This window comes from Oxyura jamaicensis, chromosome 17 (genome assembly GCF_011077185.1).
Source record: "Oxyura jamaicensis isolate SHBP4307 breed ruddy duck chromosome 17, BPBGC_Ojam_1.0, whole genome shotgun sequence".
Taxonomy (NCBI): domain Eukaryota; kingdom Metazoa; phylum Chordata; class Aves; order Anseriformes; family Anatidae; genus Oxyura; species Oxyura jamaicensis.
The window spans coordinates 673586-693757 of record NC_048909.1 but is presented as its reverse complement, the minus strand read 5'-3'; the positions used below and the strand labels follow the sequence as shown (position 1 = coordinate 693757).

General features: G+C 43.5%; 1 protein-coding gene across 14 annotated transcripts in view; it reads left to right on the top strand.

The window, feature by feature from the left end:
• The window catches only part of EXD3 (exonuclease 3'-5' domain containing 3), a 297653-nt gene that overhangs the window by 138639 nt on the left and 138842 nt on the right, over positions 1-20172 (top strand). For 13 of the 14 annotated variants that reach the window (XR_004755034.1, XM_035341982.1, XM_035341980.1 and 10 more), the window contains 7 exons: positions 2398-2564; positions 8367-8505; positions 8869-9082; positions 9888-9997; positions 11093-11303; positions 12572-12738; positions 13730-13900. Coding sequence is in view for 13 of the 14 variants with exons in the window: in XM_035341982.1 (XP_035197873.1) it covers positions 2398-2564; positions 8367-8505; positions 8869-9082; positions 9888-9997; positions 11093-11303; positions 12572-12738; positions 13730-13900 (1179 nt within the window). In the remaining variant the exon portion in view is untranslated. The remainder of the gene's footprint in view (positions 1-2397; positions 2565-8366; positions 8506-8868; positions 9083-9887; positions 9998-11092; positions 11304-12571; positions 12739-13729; positions 13901-20172) is intronic. The other variant, XM_035341979.1, reaches the window with a different exon arrangement.

The window sequence follows — 20172 nt, the reverse complement described above, 5'->3', positions numbered from 1 at the left end:
CAAAATGCAAGATCTCTGGAGATACTAACCTTCTTTACGGAGTTGTTTTTGTGATTGAAAGAATAAATCTGTTATCATACAAAAAAAAAAAAGGAAAAAAAAAAAAAAAAACGAACAAAGAAAAAAAATCTGTACCTCATTATTCCCAGAAATAAAGCTGACATAATGAGATTTATTAAGAATTGACTCTGGGCGAACTGAAGAGAGATCCAAACCCAAAGACTTTGTGTTGTAGAAAAAAAAAAGCAGAAAGACAATAGTATGGACACAGGGGAACCTAGAAGAGGGAATTGCTCTGTGATGTTAATAAGAAAATATGTTCTTTTAGGGAATGACTCTGAGAAGTGGCTTGGCAAACTAGGCAGGAGGAGTTATTCAAACCCCTTCGTGTCCTAGGTGCTTGGCTGAGCTCAGTTGCATAAGCAGAGATGTGAGAGATGCACAAAGTAACTGGACTGGCATGGCCAGGAGAGGAGATCTGGGGGGAGGAAAAGTAGAGTAGAGGGCAAGAAGCTGCAGTGTGACAGCTGATCCGTTCCCGCTCTGCTCTGCCCCTGTGTTCCCTCTTCTGTTTCTCTTCTGTAGCTGAGCCCCTCGTTAGCTCCCACCTAGCCCCTGGATCCCCATCCTGCTGACAGTGGCTCCTGGATGCATCACTAGCCTCTTGGGAACAGCAGTGAAAATATCCCTCCACATATCCGTGAGAATAAATGTGTTTTGGCAGTTAGCGAAGTCACAGGGGTGCAGACTTAGTGCTGAGGCAGCAATTTTTATGGGCAGGCTGGCTTCTTGTGTGCGCTACCTGTGATGCCAAATTTCTCTGTGGTTTTTCTTCCAAGTCTGTATTCCCTCCTGCACCTCTGTGGGTTTTTTGTTTGTTTGTTTTTGTTTGTTTGTTTGTTTTCCTTCCTTTTTACCTCCAGGCCATCAACAGGTTTGTTTCCTGATTTCTGTGAAGGGTGTCTGCTTTAAAGAAAACTTCTCACCTTTTAGTTACTGAAAGAATGTGAGGAATGAGGCCCAGTAGCCCCAGCATACCACCCAGCCAGCAGCCTTTGCACAGGCGGTGGAGGAAGAGCAAGGTGCCTGCAGGCCCTGGGAACAGACTCTGACCCTGCAAGTGCTGCTTGGTGGGGCAGCAAAGGAAGGATGGCAGTGGTGTGTGCACCTGAGAATTTAATTCCTGTGGCTTTTCACTATGCTAAAAAATACTTGTTGGTAGTGCTAGGAGCAATAGAGCCATATATCTACAGATCCTGATCTACCATGCAGAGTTTCAACTTGTTTTAGCAATTAAGTTTTCTTGACAGTAATAACTTCTAAGGAAGATCCATGAGTAAATCAGTCAACAGGACTGGCTAGAGAAATAAACTGCTGATCTGACTGCAATGGCTCTGGGACATTTGCAAGCACAGCTGGGTTGGCTGGGCAGAAGGAGGGGGTTATTGCCACCTCTCTGTAGCTGACTGTTGGTGTCACCGTATTCATATTTCCTCTTAGAGCTGCTGTGCCACAGCACCTTAGAGAGCAAGAGGGTGAACACGAGAAAAGCTTTGGTGGTTCTGACTGTTGCAGTGGAGAATATTAAGGGCCTATTTGCCTGCCTCTGCACATAGTTGCTTTCTGGTGCCAGTGTAAGCAACATGCTTGATTCCCCACTGGTTTAAACCAAGGCCAGCAGTGAGTTTGTGCTTGTGCACCCAGGCTCTGAAATGTGCTGAGGCATATGCACACCATCCACTCCCACCAGAAAATATTAGGGAACAGGGAACATCTCCAACTGTCCTCCCCTTTTGTAGGTGCATGTAACTGAAGCTCCTGCACTGACATATGAGATCATGTATGTCTTTATTGCAGAAGCAAGAACATCAAGCCACAGCATCACTTCAGAGTCACATGTAGGCACAGAAAGGGACTAAAACAATACAAACCCTAGACCCTTCCATAATTTCCTGCCTAATGAGCTCAAAGACCTGTACTGTGGTCAGTCGCTAGTTCTGTTGTTTCTTAATGTAATTAGTATCTGAGACCAACCAAATAATATGCTAGTCATCAGTCTGGCTAAATGACACTGTTTTACCCTTGTTTATCTATGCTGCACCTGTGGCCTTCAGGCAGTCTCATTCCCTGAACAGATGCAGTTTGGAGCAACCTTGCTGCCGAGAAATCCAAAGACATCAGTGAGATCTCAGGGGTCAGATGTGCTTTTCATATCTTGGCAGAAATAAGTGCAGCACTAGCTGGGCTTGAACAATGCCCTCCTGTAGTGTAGGAATTCCTGCTCCTTTCTGCACTGGTCCAGGACCCCAGGGAGGATGCTGTATCCTTAGAGTGGGTGAGATATACCTGTGATAGAAATTGCACTGACGGTCTTCCTTCACCCCTAATTCCTTGCAGAGCACAGTTGGAGAGAGTCAGTGGCTTCAAGGGCACCTGATAGAGTTGCTAATCAGTTACTGTGATTTGAACACAGCAGCAAGATGGGCACAACGCTGCAATTTGCCCAAGGAGATACTACCTAATGGAGTGGCTGATGAGCTTCAAAAGCTTAAGATCCAAGAGAGGTAAATACTCTGTTTCATTCCTGTTCATTGTAGACTACTTATCATACAAAGACTGTGTATTTGCTTAAAATAACCTACCATAATGCTTCCTTCTGTGGTGGCTTTACTCAGATGGGTGGCCGAGCTCAACCATAACCACTCTCTCACTCCCTCTTCTCAAAGGGAAAGTGGAGAAAAACACAATGCAAAGGGCTCAAGGGTTGAGATAAGGACGGGGAGATCACTCAACAAGTAGCATGATGGGCAAAACAGACTCAGAGTAGGGAGATAGTAAGATTTATTGCCCATTACTAACAAGCTAGAGAAGTGAGAAACAAAGGAAAGAAACCAAAAATGCCTTCCCCCCCATCCACCCTCTTTCACCTCCTCCCGAGCAGTGCAGGGGAATGGGAGAATGGGGGTTGTGGTCAGTCTATGGATCTTCTTCTCTGCCACTCCTTCTCGGTCACTCTCGTCCCCTGTGCTGTGGGGTCCCTCCCACGGGATGCAGTCCTTGCGTAAGTGATCCGGTGTGGGCTGCCCACAGGCAGCAGCTCCTCAAGAACTGTTCCAGATACGGGTCCGTACCACGGGGTCCATCCCTCGGGAGCAAACTGCTCCAACCTGGGTCCCCCATGGGCAGCAGCTCCTGCCAGGTCACCTGCTCCTGCATGGTCTCCTCACCATGGGCCACAGCTCCAGCCCGGAATCTGCTCCAGCAGGGGTCTACAGCCCGCAGCCTCCATCGGTGCAGGCCCACCTGCTCCACCGTGGTCTCCTCCACGGGCTGCAGTGTGGAACCCTGCTCCACCGTGGTACTCCATGGGCTGCAGGGGGACATCCTGCTTCACCATGGGCCTCACCACAGGCCGCAGGGGACTTCTGCTCCGGCGCCTGGAGCACCTCTCCCCCTCCTTCTTCACTGACCTTGGCGCCTGCAAGGCTGTTCCTCACTCCTCTCACTCTCCCAGCTGCTGTGTGGCAGCATTGTTTTTTTGTTTGTTCGTTTTTGTTTTTGTTTTTGTTTGTTTGTTTGTTTTTGATTGGTTGGTTGGTTGTTTTTTTTTTACTTTCTTAAATCTGCTCTCACAGAGGTGCAAACAACATCGCTTATTGGCTTGTCTCTGGTCAGCAGTGGGGCCCTTACCTAACATGGGGCAGCTTCGAGATCCTTCTCACAGAAGCCACCCCTATGGCCCCCGCTACCAGAACCTTGCCACATAAATCCATTACACCTTCATGAGGTAATTTTGCAAAAACTTTATTCATTTACTGAGATCACGTCTTGGTGATTAACATGCCACATTTGCTTCTCATAAGCCTGGAAGTGTCTGGAAAGGTGCATTTTAAACTCACTCATGAGTATTTAGAAGCTGTATGAGATGCTGTGGACAGGTCTTCAGACTCCCTCTGCCACATCATCAGTGAAAATGAAATGATGTGGGTAGGATCTGAACATGCATTTATTTTATTGAGTTCATTACATGTCTGTGTAAGTTGTCCATATACTCTACATCCCCCGTGTACTGTAATGTGGTTTAATGCCTTTTGGGAGACTTGTGGGCAACTAAATAAAGTTCCTCAAAATTTCATAATCATGTCTATTTTCTTCCTCCTTTGACAGCTCTTAAGGCAGTCTGTATTTTTTGCCTCATCCAAAGCTCTCAGAAGTAATGGGGATTTTTGACACTTGGGATCGGATCCTAGAAGAGTCGTGTTAACTGAATTTGGGATAAAACCAGACTCCCAGGCACAAATTTACCAAGTGAGGTTAAGAAGCCTTTAAACCCCTAATTAGTTGCCATTTCTTTTCCTTCCTCTAATGCAATCCCAGTAATGCAGTACCACATTTCCTCTTCTGCTTTGGGACCACTGTGTTGTATGCAGCACATTAGCCTGCAGCAGCCACATTTCCTCTCCTAACTTCACTCTGTTGTGTGACCTGATAGGGGAGTGCAAAGGCAGAGCTACAAAAAAGAACCCTTATATTAAGATGGGTTCTTACAACTCTTTGATTTCAAGTGCACAGAACTGGGCAAACAGCCCCAGCCAAGGCTCCCTGTGAACCTACTGGTGCAGGAGGAGCAAAGGGGTAGGATGAAGGGACTGCTGAGGGAAAAGGTCAGCCAGGTTCAGCCAAAGCTGTAGGAAGTTGAGAAGAGACTCAAAGTTTAGGAAGGCCAAATATAGCCAATTAAAGGATTAGAAACTGTCTGATCCCCACAGTGCGCTAAATGTAGAGGAGTACCAGAGCCCCAAATCATCCTCTTCGTGCAGCAGTATCCCAGACAGTTGCTTAGCTATGCTGTACAGAGGAAGAATGGCTGCATTTGGATAAATGATGCATTGCAAATAATTTGCTGAGTCCTCAGTTGCTGACTTTTTGTTCACAAGTCATGGTGTTTCTGCCATGCTTCAGTGAGTCTGTCCACGAGCTTTTTTTAAAGCAAATTATTGAGAGATTGCCTTATTTGGCACCCTTTTTAAAACTTTTTTTTTTTTTTTTTTTTTTTTTTCCTGCAAAAAGGCCTGCGCTTATGCAGGCTACTGCCAAGTCTTGAGGAACTGCAGGGACTGCGAATGATGCTGCATGAGAGTCCTGTCAGGGTCTCACCCAGGTCTGCACAGGATATCTGGAACCTCGGTCTGGGTGAGATCTGGTCCCATAAACACACAGACTGGTAGCCTCTGTGCCCACATGTGTTCATGAACTTCAAGGCTGCAGGCTACCACAATCCTTGGGTTCAGGCTAATCGCACGGGCATTTTGGAGACCTGTTGCAAGCAAGCAGCATTTTCTCCACTCATTCAAGAACAGGAATTCATCTAATTGGATTCCCTGCATAGAAGAGGACCAATCCCTGAATACTCAATGCAAATACAGGAGATCTCTGGACTGTCTGGTTTCAGTGCAGCATAGCTCAAAGCTTTGCTGACATTTGAGGAGCAATCACGTGCTCCAGGTAGAATCAGGGCTTTGTCAAAAACAGAAAAGAGGAAGCAGAGTCATGATTTTGGGGTCCCCTAGGACTCTTCCATTGCTATAGACATTAGTGACCTTATTGCAGGATGCTGTGCTTGTCTGGACTTGGTACCATTTGCCCGATGTCTCTTTTACCCTCACTTGTGAAATGTTTGGAACCGGTAATACGAGGCAATACAGTCATATATGGGTCTGAACTTTTCAGTGCGTGTAATGGGAATCTGAATCTGACTTGAAATGAATTGTGGTCCAGGAGTTGTTGGTGATACCACTCATTGCCTATTTGAGGAGGATTAAAACCAGCAGAAAGCTGATGATCCCTTCTCTGGTAGCAAGTGGAAGCTTTCAGCTCCATGCTCTTAGTGCAAAAAGCAGAGGCAGAGTCTGCATGCCCTTGCTCTTTTGCTACCCCACATAGTCTGGGGCTTTCAGATGTTTCTGCAGAACATGCAACTGCATCCTGATGACATGAGTGCTTCCTTTTACCATATGTTCTTAGAGGAAAGCTTTCCTACTGGTATCATATGTCAGAATTATGAACTCCATTCAACAGTCACTGGATGTCTGGTTAATGCTGACCTTTCACTAAAGAGACCATTATAAGCAGAGCAAGCCTGAGACTGGGCAAGGTTACCTACTCTAACAAGTTTACCATCAGGTCTATTGTAAACAGCACCACAGTAAATTTCCATCTCCTAGAGGAGGCAATTCTGGAAAAAAAAATAAAAAATAAAAAAATCGTATCTTTGGAGTATGGATTGGATTAAACTGAATTACAAGTAATTCAATGAGTACCTACTTCTTAATGCTGATATTTGGGGGGGTATCACAGATAGTCTTAAACAGTTCATGATCAGGGATCTGTCTTTCTCCCAGTGTAGATCTGCACTGGTTCATGTTCAAGTTCATGTAAGCTCAGGAAATATGACACAAGTATTCACCCTCAAACACTGCAAAGGCTCACTTCTCCAGACAGTACATGGCTTTCTTGGAGCACAGGAAACTCTTGTCTGTCTAGGACCTGCTTCTGCTTAGTTCTGATGCATCGGTGGAGCTGCTTCTTCCTCCCTCCTGAAGTTGTACCAGCCGCCTGTTAGGAGCCAGGAGGTTTTTGCATGAGGTGTAATCCCTCAAAACACAAAGAGGTGGTTAACAAGAGTGTGACCTAACCACAGACTGTGCATCTAGGAAGATAAGTTAGGGATCTCACTGCATGTCTCTGCTCCACAAAGCCTTTATCATATCCAGGTGGAGTGAAGGCACACAGATTAGGATGTGCTGTGCCATTCATGATGAGTTCTGGCAGATAAGCAAAACCCTTTGTTGCCCCAGTTTACTCATCCAGTGAGTACCTCATACCTGCTGCAGTAGCTGTTATAAAATCAATGGAGCCATGGAATCTAATAAAACAAACTTTCTGCTATGTTATTTATTGAGCTAACAAAGCAGCAGGTTTCCAGAGAGGGTGTTCATAGTGTAGGGAACAAGGTGGTGCCAGCATATAAATGACATAATCTCTGTCACTGCTCACACCACATGCTGCTCCTGAACTCCGCAGACGAGAATATTCCTGGAGACCTGAGACTGCACACCTTCATTAAATATTTTACACAAATATTGACTTCCGCATGCACACAAACCCATGGAAAAGAGTGTTTGTACAGTGAAAGCTGCTCTGCTACAAAAATTAATCACACAGTTCCCTAAACATAAGGTTAGTAAATATTTTCTCAAATAATAAACCATTTCAGGTCTCTATGGGAAAGAGAGTGTCCAAAAATTTGTGATATGTCCAAAATAGCTGGATATTTTTATTAGTTTCTTTCCTCTGATTGCATCATCTGGCTGAGACACCACAGCAATATGCTGACCTTCCAGTTACAAGGCCATTTCAAGAGACTCTGCTGCATTTTGTAAAGAAAATGTGCTGCGTAAGATCCTGTTGTAGGAAATCAGTTAGCTCACTCTGCAGGCATCTTCCCAACAATTCCAGTGTGTTAAATACAGAGATAGTGAATTTCTTTGCATGGTACCATCTGAAACCAAGTGGGGGGAGTAGCATAGGCCAGGCACATGGTCTGTGGTGTCAGCTGGCAGTGTAGTGCTGGCTGTGCAGTATAGGGCAAATGTTCTTGCACAGAGTATGCCAACATTTTACAGGGAAGGTGGTAGAGAAGAAGAAGTTGCAACGGGCAGTACGTGATGTCTTCCCAAGCCATTGCACTATCAATGATGAGAGAGACTCACCCGTTCCTGGCTGGAAGTGATCTTAGTGTGAAGCAGTCTGAGGTTCTCTTTCTGAGCCAGTTTATGTCGGGGGGAAGTGTGAAGCTCCTGTTTGGACACAATGCTGGTCAGAGATGACTTCTCTGTTATGTATTACACCGTGGGAACTAGCAGACTTCCATGTTAACCTCCAGGGCAGAAAGCAGTAAATCTAAAATGTGTTATCTCTGAATGTGGAAACAGCTGCCCAACATTGTCATCCAAATTTCATCAATTCTGGGAAAGAGGGATGAGCACTGAGGACAGGGACTGGGACTCTGACACAAGTGTTTTGGTTTGACTTTTCTTTGCTGTGGATACAATGCATTAGTGTGGTGAGGTCTCAGACACAGTGCCCTTTCTGTGACCATTTATAGGAATAAAAAGAGAAGATGAGTCAGGATACAAAAGACAGTGATTACAGGTAAAATGAGCAAAGAGAAAGAGTTATGTAGCTTGGGGAAATAGAGGGCCAGGTTGAAATCAGGGGCTTAATACTTCATGATCCAAAGTTTCTCCAAACCAGGATTTCCCTTCGTTGCATTGTTTAAAGTTACTGCATCTGCTTCTGTGCAGCGTAGAAGAGGCCACAAAAGCAGAGAATTATGAAGAGGTCAACAAGAAGGATTATTACCAGCTTCCTATTCCACGTGCAAACATTCATTTCCTGCAAAAGTGGGAAGAGATGCTGCAGTGCTGGGAAAAGGTGCTGCAGGTGAGTGTAACTGATATCTGCAAGTTCAAAGAATAGAAACGCCGTAACAGGCTGGTACATGGGATTGTACGTGGGTCTCTGTCATCAAATGTCTCCCTCCAGAAGTCAAGGACTGCAGTGAGGCCTAAAGGCTTGTCTGACTGGGGAATATGTTGGGAATTGTTGTAGCAGGGAAGCCCCAAGGGGATAACTCAAGTGTGCTGTGAAAGTCACTTGAGACTGTTGTAGTTTGTACACCAGCAAAAAGATGCAGTTGTCGAAAAGGAAACATGTATTCTGGATACTGACTGTAGCTCAAGCTGGTCCCAGCTATGTTTAAGTCTACAAGTCTACAAGTGCAGGAATTTTTTGTCTCTGTTGCAGCCTGGACAGATTGTTGCTATTGACATGGAGTGGAGGCCTTCATTTGGCATGGTTGGGAAGCCCCGTGTCTCCCTCCTTCAAATCGCTGTGAAGGATGAAGTGTTCCTGCTTGATTTGCCACAGCTCCTTGAACAAGCTGAGGTGGAGGGTGAGAAGGAGAAGCTTCCCCATTTCATCCAGATGCTCTATTCAGATGCAGCCATCACTAAACTAGGTAACATGCTTCTCTTCTCCCCTGCCTCGGGTCTTTAAAGCAGCTCAGTTCTGCAGAAAATACCTTGATCCTGTTGGGGTTGTCATTCTCACAATCCAGTTATGGGATCACCTTTTATAGCCCTAGGTATTCAAAGACTGCTATACCAAGAATCAGGGAGAACAACTAACTGGTAATTTAGAAATGTCTCCCTGTTTCAGGCAAGACTCAAGATTTCTGAATTAGCCTCCCCATTCAGGCTTAGGATTGCTTTGGTTCGTTGCAAACAACTTTTAGTGGTCTAGGGAAGTCTACTGTCCAGAGCTTTCTGGATTTGCTGTCCCTGTCTGCAACCAGTCCTTCTGGACACCAGCATTCTCCAACTTATCATACAATTGTTTACCTGGTCTTACGTGGTTTTCAGTTCTGTCAAGAGGCTTTTTGGCAGGAGTTCAAGGGCAAATTCATAATTCTCTCTTTCAGGTTCTTAGAAGCTAAAGGCTTCTTGCTCTGTTCACCTTTCACTGATCTAGCAGATTTTAACAAAGCTGAGTTTAAACTCAGCATTTTTCATCTACCTTTTCTTCTCTCCAAGTCTTGATCTGCAAGAGTATCTCTTCGGAACAGGAGAGATGGGAGTCTGCATTATTCCCTATCAGAACAGTCTTTCCACCAAATCTTACACGTATATTACCAGCATTTTAACTCCAAACTAAAAAAAAAAAAAAAAAAAAAAAAAAAAAAAAAAAAAAAAAAAAAAAAGCTGCAGCAGTGCATTAGCCATGATTTGAGTTTTTCTAACTGTGTGGAATTTTTTTATCTCCAGGTTATGGGATGTCTGGAGACCTTAGCAGTCTTGCAGCCACATGCTTTGCTTTGAAAGGCATGGATAAGCAATCACGAGGTGTAGTGGACCTACTCACAGTAGACAAACAAGTAAGAGTGAACATGTGAAGATATGGAAAAATGTGTCTCCTGCTTGTGTGCTGGTAGATAACTGTCATGATTTCACAGCATTGTACTTTCGTGTCCTGTATTGGCAGGGAAATGGCTAAGAGAGTGAATAGGCCCTTTCCTCTTCTGGCTTCAAGGGTAATCTGATTTTGTAGCAAAAGACAGAAGCATTTAGTTTTCATCAACTAAAAAGTGAGTGCTTGATATACTAATAATCTTTTCATAGCCTTCATACAAGTTATGAAAATGTAATCAAAATGGAAATATAGCTCCATTCAGTTAGGAAGAAGTTTCTAAGCACAAGGCATACTTGGTATGAATAAATTCTTGTACAAACACTGATATTCCAACAATATGTTGAAGCAGATATGAAGCTCATAATCTGTAGAAAACTCATCACATTTCAGAAGGGCTGCAGGTGAGTTAAGCACAGGAATTTCTGTTCATCTGAGATACAGATGTCTTAACACACTATTTTTTTAGCATTCTGCAGAAGTGTTAAGGACAACCATTTTAATGGGTAAAATTTGCAGAGTATGTTTAAAGCTGTGGACTGGGGAGGATCCAGATCTTTGGGACTGAAAGCTTAACCTGGGAAGTGCAGTGGTGTCTGAAGTACTTGCCAACAACTGTTGCCTCAGTTTTATCTGAGAAATGGAAACTTCAGAAAGGCTATTGCCCACTGTGTTGCAGAAATATCTTTTCTCTGGATCCAGGAGGGGAAAGGTGCTGAACTTATATTAAGTTGGTGTCCAATGGTCTTCAGCGTGGTTGAGCACCCTGCAAATCTCCCTGAAGTCACAATCTATGCTATGATGCAATGTTGTCAGTCTGTACTTTTTCTTTTTCCTTTGTGGCTATGGAGCAGATTTCTTTCCAGCGAGTGTGTTTGTTAAGCAAATAATCAGACACTTTATACCTCTAATGTCATCCCAGCCCTTGTCTGAGACAATGGGATTCAATGTGCCAGGCAAGATATAAAAATGATAGAGTTGCTGTGTGGCCCCACCCACCAAAAACAGGAGGTGTTGTAAAATTTTTATAACAATGTGTTTTATATCCTTATTTTTCCATCAGCTTCAGAAGAGCTCCATTGACTGGAAGAAGGGCAGCCGGAAGGTTGATACACTGTTCCCAGAGCAGAGCTATGAGGATAAAGGGATCAGGCAGCCAGAGAAAGGGCTCAGCCTCTTGGTACAACATGTACTGGGAAAACCTCTAGATAAAACAGAGCAGCTGTCTAATTGGGAGAAACGGCCGCTGCGGGAGGAACAGATCATATATGCAGGTCTGGTCACTGACTCTGTCACAAGGTGCTACATTTGTCCATTAGACAACATGTTTGTCTGGTGTCTGTCACCAGAAAAATCGTTAAGTAGCAAATGGAGAAAAATGGCTCTGTGTATTAATTTCTGTTCAGAGAAGCCAGCACATGGTATATTCATCCTTTTGCAAACGTAGTTTTAATGGTTGAAGTTTAATCTGTCCCGTGATTCATTATTTCCCATATGAAAGAATTCCTGTGCTTTGCAGATTTTGTCTGATGAAACATCTCAGTGGATACTCCTCTCAGTAAATGAAAGGAAGAAAGTCCGCTTCCTTCTGCCTCATTTCACAGCCTTTCTGGGCAAGAAGTGCTGTGTTTATTTGTCATAGTGAAGTGCTTGTTAGAGCAATGTTAAAAATGGATAGACATGGTGTCAAAGACTGTAGCACAGAATTGGTGTGGTGGAGGCAACAGTGGTTTTTACTGCTGACTACCCCAGAGTCAGAAGTCTGAGTCTAAATCTTTTCCTGAGGCATCAAAGGACAGCCTACTGAAGCAAACCAGCCCTTTGTTAAATTCAGCTATCCTTGAAGTTGACACAGTTCCCACAAAAGTTAATCACCAAGGCTTGTAAATTAACTGGCTTAACTGGCTTGGAGACTTAGTTCCCGTTGCAATGAAGAGAGGCTGGATGGCAGTGCGTGTGGGCAGGTGATTGCAAACAACTCAGTTATTACTTTTTAAGATATTGCATCTAATGGGAATTTACCTTCCCATACCTGAGATGCAGTAATAAACCATGGGCAAGCTGCTGCTCAGTAACAATGGAGAGTGAAATGGGTTGGCTGAAGCTATCTTACCTGGTGGTTTAAACAGACATACTACAATTTGCATTATGATACAGTCAGGGACAACGGAGGGCCTATGAGTTTTGGGTTCCCTTGCCTTGACTCTTTGTGATTGTGGGTTAGGTTATGATGGTCACTGAATCAATAAAAGAGTACAGGGTACGACAAGGCCAGGTGGTATGGGGCTTTGAGTAACCTGATCTAGGGAGAGGTGTCCCTGCCCATGGCAGGGGGGTTGCAATTAGATGATCTTTAAGGTCCCTTCCAACCCAAATTCTATGATTCTATGACACTAATGAGCTGAAGCTTCACAGGATGTGTGCATTCAGTGGCATTTACAAAAATGCTGGCTTTTCTTTGCATCAGGAAAGCTTCTTTTTGGCTTTTGAAATAAACCAGCTGATGCTCATATTCTTTTTTTTTTTTTTTTTTTTTTTCCAGCTTCAGACGCATACTGCTTGCTGGAGATCTATGAGAAATTGTGTAAGGATCCAGCAAGCTTTGGTCTGAGTTCAGACCTGACTAAGAGTCTGGTGGGAAAACCAAGCGTAAAAGCCAAGACAAAGAAGCAGCTGAATAAACAAGAGGTACCGTCACCTTGTGGACAGGTTTGTAAACATCTTCAAAGAGCTGCATGTTGCTCAAGACCCCTGCAAATCATATGTTGCCTTGTCTCTCAGTCATACTATTAGCTATGCCTGGCATGCCTGTTTGTAGCCTGTTTTCAGGACTATTGCAGCAAACATTTTTCTTGCTCCTCCCCTTTACTGCTAAGATGTGTTTCCTCCTTTGTGTGCCTCAGTTCAGGTTTCCCTGCAATTTTAGGTTTAGGTCTTTGCAAAATGTTGGTATAGATCTGTGTGGCAGAATCTAGCTAACATTGCTAGTAGAAATGCTCCTTCTGCATTTCCTCATTAATGTGAGTTTGAATTCTGTGGCCTAGGTTGGTGCATTAATCAGGTATAAACTCTGACTTCCTTACTTTTGGTTTTAACTGACCTACATTATGATTTCACAATGGGTATGCCTCCTTTATTGTGCCTGCAGTAAAAGTCTGCAAAGTTAAAAACAATCAATCACAAAAAGTATTTTTTATGATGACTTGTATCTGGCACCCAGCCCACCACCACATACACAGTGACTAGCATACCCTTGCAGCGTATGTTGTGGTAGAGCCTTAAAACTCAGCTGGAAACTTGGAGCTATGTGACTTCTTAAATATTTTGGAATGTGACTGGACCTTCTCTCTTAGTAATAAAGTTTTACCTTTAAAATGCAGCCATCTGGTTGTTTATGCACCTATGAAAACATCAACAGAAGACAAGTTTTGTTTCTTAACTGATGAGACTCACTATGGCTGTGTATCCTTCCAAGCAGTCCCCTATGTGAATTTAGCTCTTGAAGTCAGTACTACCTTCCATGCTTGGACTGAAATACTCTCGCTTACAGCTACCAGGATCCTCCTTATCAAGCATTTGTGAATGTACATTATCCCAGTAGAGTTTATCATGGTTGAATGAAAGTAGGGAGGCAAAAGCACAAGTGTAATGGCAATCAGTCTTCCGTTATACTGCTTACGGATCTCTTGCTTTTCTGTAGCAATTTAAGGCATCTGACAAGGAGACCTCATGTCCCCCTGCTCCCATTTCCCCCAAAGAGTTCAGTGTCGTCTGTGATAACATGCTGCAAGGCCTCGGACGCTATCTTCGCTGCCTTGGTGTAGATGTCCGGATGCTGGAGAATGAGGATGACCATAGGAAAGCTGCTGAGGTTAGTTGTGTGTGCATGTTTATAGTTCCCATCTGCACTCCTTGGAGAAGGTCTGGTGCTTGCTGAATTACTGGTTAGTGACTTGCAGGAACTGCCCAGCCCATGCTTCCTCCTGTGCCTATGTGAGACACAGTTCTGTGGGTTAGCCAGAACTATTTGCCTGCCTTCTGCCTGGGTCAATCAAGAAGAAACATAATTAAAAGTTGGCTGTTCAGTATGAATGGGAAAATTTCCATAATAAAATTGCCCTGTAGCTTCCTAGCTGGCTACCAGCTTGTGAGATGACTCAGAGTTGATCAGCCACAAATTGCAGTGGAATATTTGGGAAAGGAAGAGTGTCTAACATACACAGGGACAACAAACATTGACCTGGACTCCCATAACCACTTTGACCCTCTGACTTTCCAAGGAGAGACACATGCTTCTTCATTTCAGACATATTTCTACTATGGCAGAAATTGAGATATCCAGCCCACACAGTGTGTTGCTATCAAATGTGCACTGATCACCCAGCCTGGTGCACAGCATGTTTCCTCTTCAGATGTCTTTTTGGCCTGAATCCTGGGCAAACTCTAACTTCTGCAGAAATAATTAATATCTCATCTCTGCCAAGCTTGCACAAGTCATTTAAACAAACTAATTCTCACTGCCTCCCCCCAGAGCCCTGTCTCCACTTCTCATCCTGATACCTTATCGTGCTACAGACAGGATGTTTTACATTGCTTTCTCTATGGTGACCAGACAAACATCCTTTCACTATCAAAAGCCCTTGGAGTGTTACTGTATTGCAGAGCCTTTGATCTGTGCTTGGATAATCAAAGATAAAAATAGACTCCTCCCACTGTGCTTTATATCTGTCAGTCTCAATTGAATAAAAGTTGAATGTTGAACGTTGTACACCCAAAAAACAGCAAATGTTTTTGCAAAGTCCAGAATAAAGGTTTGGATCCTGGTCAACAAACACAAGATTGACAGTTTGGGTGTTGTTCCAACACAGTCTCAAACTAGCGTCACCAGGAACATGTAAGTGTATACAGATACAGTGTTTGTTCTGCATTAAGGTCATTTCCCTAAAATGACTTATCAGCCATGTTGCATGTCTCCTTGCACCAAGCACTCCTGAGTAGCCTGGCATTTGGTCCTTATTGTTCACTGTCACTTGTCAAAGTGAGTTCAAGTATTGGTAGGCAAGGAGGGCTTTTCCTTCACCTTCTGTTCTATGAGATCAGACTTAAAAGCCTGAGAGCTTTGTAAGTTGTGCTTGGGCAGCCATTGATTTTTTTTTAATTATTTTTTAGAGCAATGCATGTGATAGTAATAAGAATAATGCTCATGCAATGGTTTGAGAAACCCCATTCCCAGGATAAACTTGAAGTCAGTGTCCTGTGTATTGCTTCATATTGTGCTGCTGTTATTCACTAAATGCTTTATTTTGGACAACAGTTGTCATGGCAAGTTTCACGTCAGATCTGCAATCTCAGATCTGCTGGCCTGTGAGAGCAGGACCACTGATGCAGGAGCCAGCGTGTTCCACTGTTTGCCCACAGTTAGTTTCTGTGAGAAGACATCAGTTTGCATTCTTCTGTATTTATTTCATGGTGCCATTTAATTAGAACTAAACTGGGGAAGTGATTGATTAAAACTACTATCATAATCATGGACCCGGAAAGTCTTTAATAATGGTGAAATAATATGAATTCTTACTGAAAATATAAATTCTTACTGAAATTTTATTTCTCTGTTTAAATCTTTCCTCATGTTGAGGGCAAAGAGCTTGCAGCCCACCCTTAGAAAAACATTTAGCCTTCTATTCACAAGTACCAGCCTCTCTGGGAAGAGCAGCTTTGTGTCTGAGTATGGGCATTGTGTCATTTTTCCAAGTCTCATTTGTTGGGGTGGCAGTGACATTTTTACCATGTTGCATTTATATCCTAGCTGCTGTAGTGCTGTGCACACAATTGTTTGGCAAAGCAGATATGCAGCTAGGGGATAAATATTTGCACCAGCTGTGCTGGACCTGACTTAAAGCAGCAAGTGAACTAGAGACAGGGGTTGCCATGTGCTCTCCCTGAAACATGGTCTTGCCTGACAGCAGTACTCTGGTCCAGCACCTTGGGTAAAAAATGCATCAAGGTGGCTTTGCGTAATGGTCTAGACTAGCCCAAGCCTGGCGCACTACCCTGTGGCAAAACAGGGAGGTCTTTCTTGCAGAAGGGCTGTGTGCATCCAGCTGTTCCTCAGCAGGGGCTTCTGACTCCATCCCAAGCCTTGATATTTCTGCATACACCCATTCCCCATGGGATTTAGTTTTCTTACTGGTAAAGAAAGTAGATATTCAGTTTTTTTTATGCAGCATCATTCTGTGTATAGCTGCCATTATCGGGGTAAGCCACCCTTTGCATTCCTTTTTGTTATCACTATAAAGAATATGTTGTTTCTAATTAAATACATTTTTCTTTATTTTATCAAATCCTATCCCAGTTCTGTTTCTGGCCAGGTCTTCCAGTTTCTTTTCTACAAACTTCTTTGTAAGGAATTTTATGTCCCTCTTTTGGGCCATCTAGGTGGGTAATTGGAAGGAGGTGGGAAAGTTTCAGTGGGTGTGCTTCTTCTCTGCAGTTTTGCAGAATTTGGTGGAGCAGTGGGATGCTCCTTATACTAACCTTAAAGGATTGCCCACCAGCCCGAGATAATTGCAGTAGATCTTAACAATGCTGCACTTCAGAAGGGCACAGAAGCTCGTAAGAAAATCACATTAGTTTCTTAGGTCACTAATGTTTAAGAAAAGGCTTGGTGGAATCTCAAAGGAATTCAGAAGTCCTCAAAGTTGAGTTATGGGTTTGTTCTATTTTTTTTTTTTTTTAATGGACTGTGCTCTTGGTCTTCAAAATCATCCTCATCTCTAAGAATAATGTGCACACTGAGACAAACTTGGTATCTTATGATAATATCCAGAAGGCTGGTAGAACTGGCTTCCTGCAGCTCCCATGGTGTAAAAGGTTCCCTCACAAGGCTATATGCACTCCCCCAAAACTCCAGGTGAACTGGCAAGTTGGAGAAGAGGCCTAGGCTTGGCTGAGTCTCAGGAGCCAGAGGGAGCAATGTGTACCTGGATCTGAATTGCCCTGGGCTTGTCCCCCTTGTTTGGATCCAGGGGACACAAAGGGGACTTCTGATACTGCAGTTAGCAGCGCTTCATGTGATGGGAAAATCTAATCTCTGATCTCATCTCAGTTTTGAATGTCTTTCTCCATGGTTTTGATGTAAACCATGTTCTTTGGGTTTGCTAGTCTTTCTACCTTCCCACCACTATGCACAGTGAATTTGCAGAGGACAGATGAAGAACTGCCTTTGAGATTAGGACATAGCTTTTGATGTTTGGTCAGCAGAAGGAGAATTTCTCTGGAGACCTTGTTACAAATGTGCCTGCATTAAGAAGCAAGGCTAGGTTTATGGTTTAATCTAGCACTTGAGGCCATGTTATGAAATCATGCTGTAACTCTTTGCAGTACATGATTTTCAGGAATGCTGAAGAGAAGTCTAGGGTTGAAATACCAGCAGTACAGCAAGTGCACAGGAGGACTGGACTGAGTGCATTTATAGTTATTAAGTTCATCAGTTAACGGTCTGGGACATCGTATTTTAAGAGAGTCTCAGATGATGGGTAGATGATTGAGTTTTGTGATCCACTTCTCCAGTAGATCGCTGGCTAGGTGCTTTTCTGGTACACATCCTGAAGCAGATGCTCGCTGTCTACTCCTTTCTGTCCACTTCTGTCTGAACTGGGCCCTTGCTGGCCTAGGCTCAGCGTCACTGCTGGGCCTCTGCCACGGCAAGATGGTCACAGCTTTTCCTGGACAGCTACCTTGCAAATGGAATGCTGCAATATGCCTCTTCAAGGGCATGTAGTGCTTCCCAACACGTCGTGCAAGGCCTTGGCTACAACGTCAAGCACAGTTTCTCCTTCCTTTAAATTACAAATTTGTGGCACTGTTTTTGAAACCTTCTTTGGCTTTAGTTTGGAATCCTTTAGGTTGTCAAGACTCTTTCCATTGCCACTGCTAGCTTCAAAACATAGGGTCTCTCTCTGCCCTCTCTTGTCTGTCATTGCCCTTACAGGTCTGTCTTGTAGTAATTCATTTGTGCTTATTCACCTCTGCAAGATGAAAGTTAGCTGAACAGACAGCCATGTAAAGGGCTAAGTAATAATCCCAAGTTATTAGGGAGTGCTTTTTATCCAGAAGGTCTCAGCCTTTTCCAAAGGAAGTTGATACTATCTTCTTAATGGATTGTGAAACTGAGGACAATGCCCTCTCTGCAGCACTTGGGATGGAGCAAAAGACCCTGACACCCACCCTGACACTCTGCTTGGACTATTTCTGTTTGTGTATGTGAGCACACATCTCCCAGATGGTCCTGGCAATGAACTTGGTTATTTCTTTCAGGAGAAGAGAAGGAATTGAGCCCCTTTCTGCAGCATGTCTCCTATGTGGGTTTTGGTCAGATGTGTGCTATCACATTGGTTTTCTGGCTCTGCACATTTCTCCCAGTGATCGTTCCAGAGGCAGAAAAGAACATGCTGGAAGAGTTACTGCTTTTCTCCTTTTTATTTGATGTTCTTTGCCTGTCTCTGCAGAGCCATTTAGATAAGGGGATTTATCAAGCTTGAACTAATTAACCCTGGATGCAGGAAGTCAGAATGGAGTGTTCCAGCTGTGAAATCCTCAGACATATCCTGAAGCACACATGAGTCTAAAGGAATTTCATATCTCTTTTCCCGTGTTGGTAAATCACTATGGTAAAGTTTTGCTCTTGCCTTTCTGGACTTCTATTGCTAATGTGCCATGAGGATGTTTTGTAGGCAGAGCTGTTTAGTAATCCAGACTGTATGTAGTATGACTGTATGCAGAAAGGGTTGTCTCTGCTGTGACTTCAACATTTCTGTTCCTAGAGGGTTTGTTTTTTTTCCTTTATTTGTGAGACAGAGTTGATTTTGAAAGAAATACAGTAATTTTGCCTGTAAGAAGATACTTTAGAAGTTCTTGCCAATCACCTTCTCAGTGCAGAATTGGCAGCCAAAGCAGTGACTTCATATAAGAAAGGAGGAAATAGGCTACCTGAAAGGTCAAGATAGGAAAAAAATGGTTACTCATTTTACTACAAGGTGCCTTCAGAGTATTCTTCCCCTTGTTTCATGTTACCATAGGTCAAGTGGGTCTTAAGAGAGTAGCTATCCAAGACAAAGTTTAAAAAAACTCATTGTTTTGTTTGTTTGTTTGTTTGGTGTTCCCTGGCTGTATTTGGTGTTGTCAGACTGCCTGGAAAGTGCAACAAGACTCAGATCCCAAATCCCTCTTGCCAGGGTTAAAGAGTGATCAAGAGAGAGCTTCTGAGACTCTAATCCAGAAGAGAGAGCTCCATGACACACATCTGGAAATAGTGAAAAATGCAAGGGCTTCCAGCAGAATCGAAGCCAGAGAAGAGAAAACCTCGCGCCTACCTCAAAGTGTCAATCTCTTGTCAGCACTAGCAGAGTAGAAGTGCTGGTTCACATGGGAATCCTTCTATTGCTACATCCATGAAACTATTCCCCTCCAAGAGGAGAAGGCGAAGAGGTGGAAGGGAGCAATGTCACTTAATCATACAAAGATCAACCACACTTTAGTCTTTCTGAAGAACTGCAGTTCCAAACTTAGTATCTTCTTTTGGCACCAAACCATCTCAAAGATTCCCTTACTCTATTGTGAAGGTTGGAATGAGACCCTTGTTAACTCAGTGCAGACCTTTCCCATGAAGGACAAGACCTCTGATAAAAGCATAGGACTGCAAGCCAGGAGACAAGCTCTGATGGAGATGTTCTTTATAGCCTGGAAAGGGTGCATAATTGCTGTATGTCTGCTGCTCTTGGGCTGTTGGGAGAGTGACACTGTCTTACCTTTAAGATGTGAAGGTCATTCTGTGAATGTCTATGAAGCTCACAGGCACATTTAATAGTACTTTAAAAAAAAAAAAAAAAATTTTTTTCTTCTGGAATTACCTGCTTAGGGTATTTTTCCTTTCTCCCCTGTGTATTGCTGTGAGAGCAGAACTGCTTGCTTCTTAGTGAACCAGACCGTGGAAACAGAAAGAGTCTGGGTTAAAGAAAAAAAAAAAGAGAGAAAGCTTTTTGATAGGATTATTTCAAGGTGTATCAGTTCCCTGGACCATCTGCAGTGCAGATGCACAAGTAGCTGTACCAGCACATGTGAGGGAAGGCAGGTATTGGCAGGTAG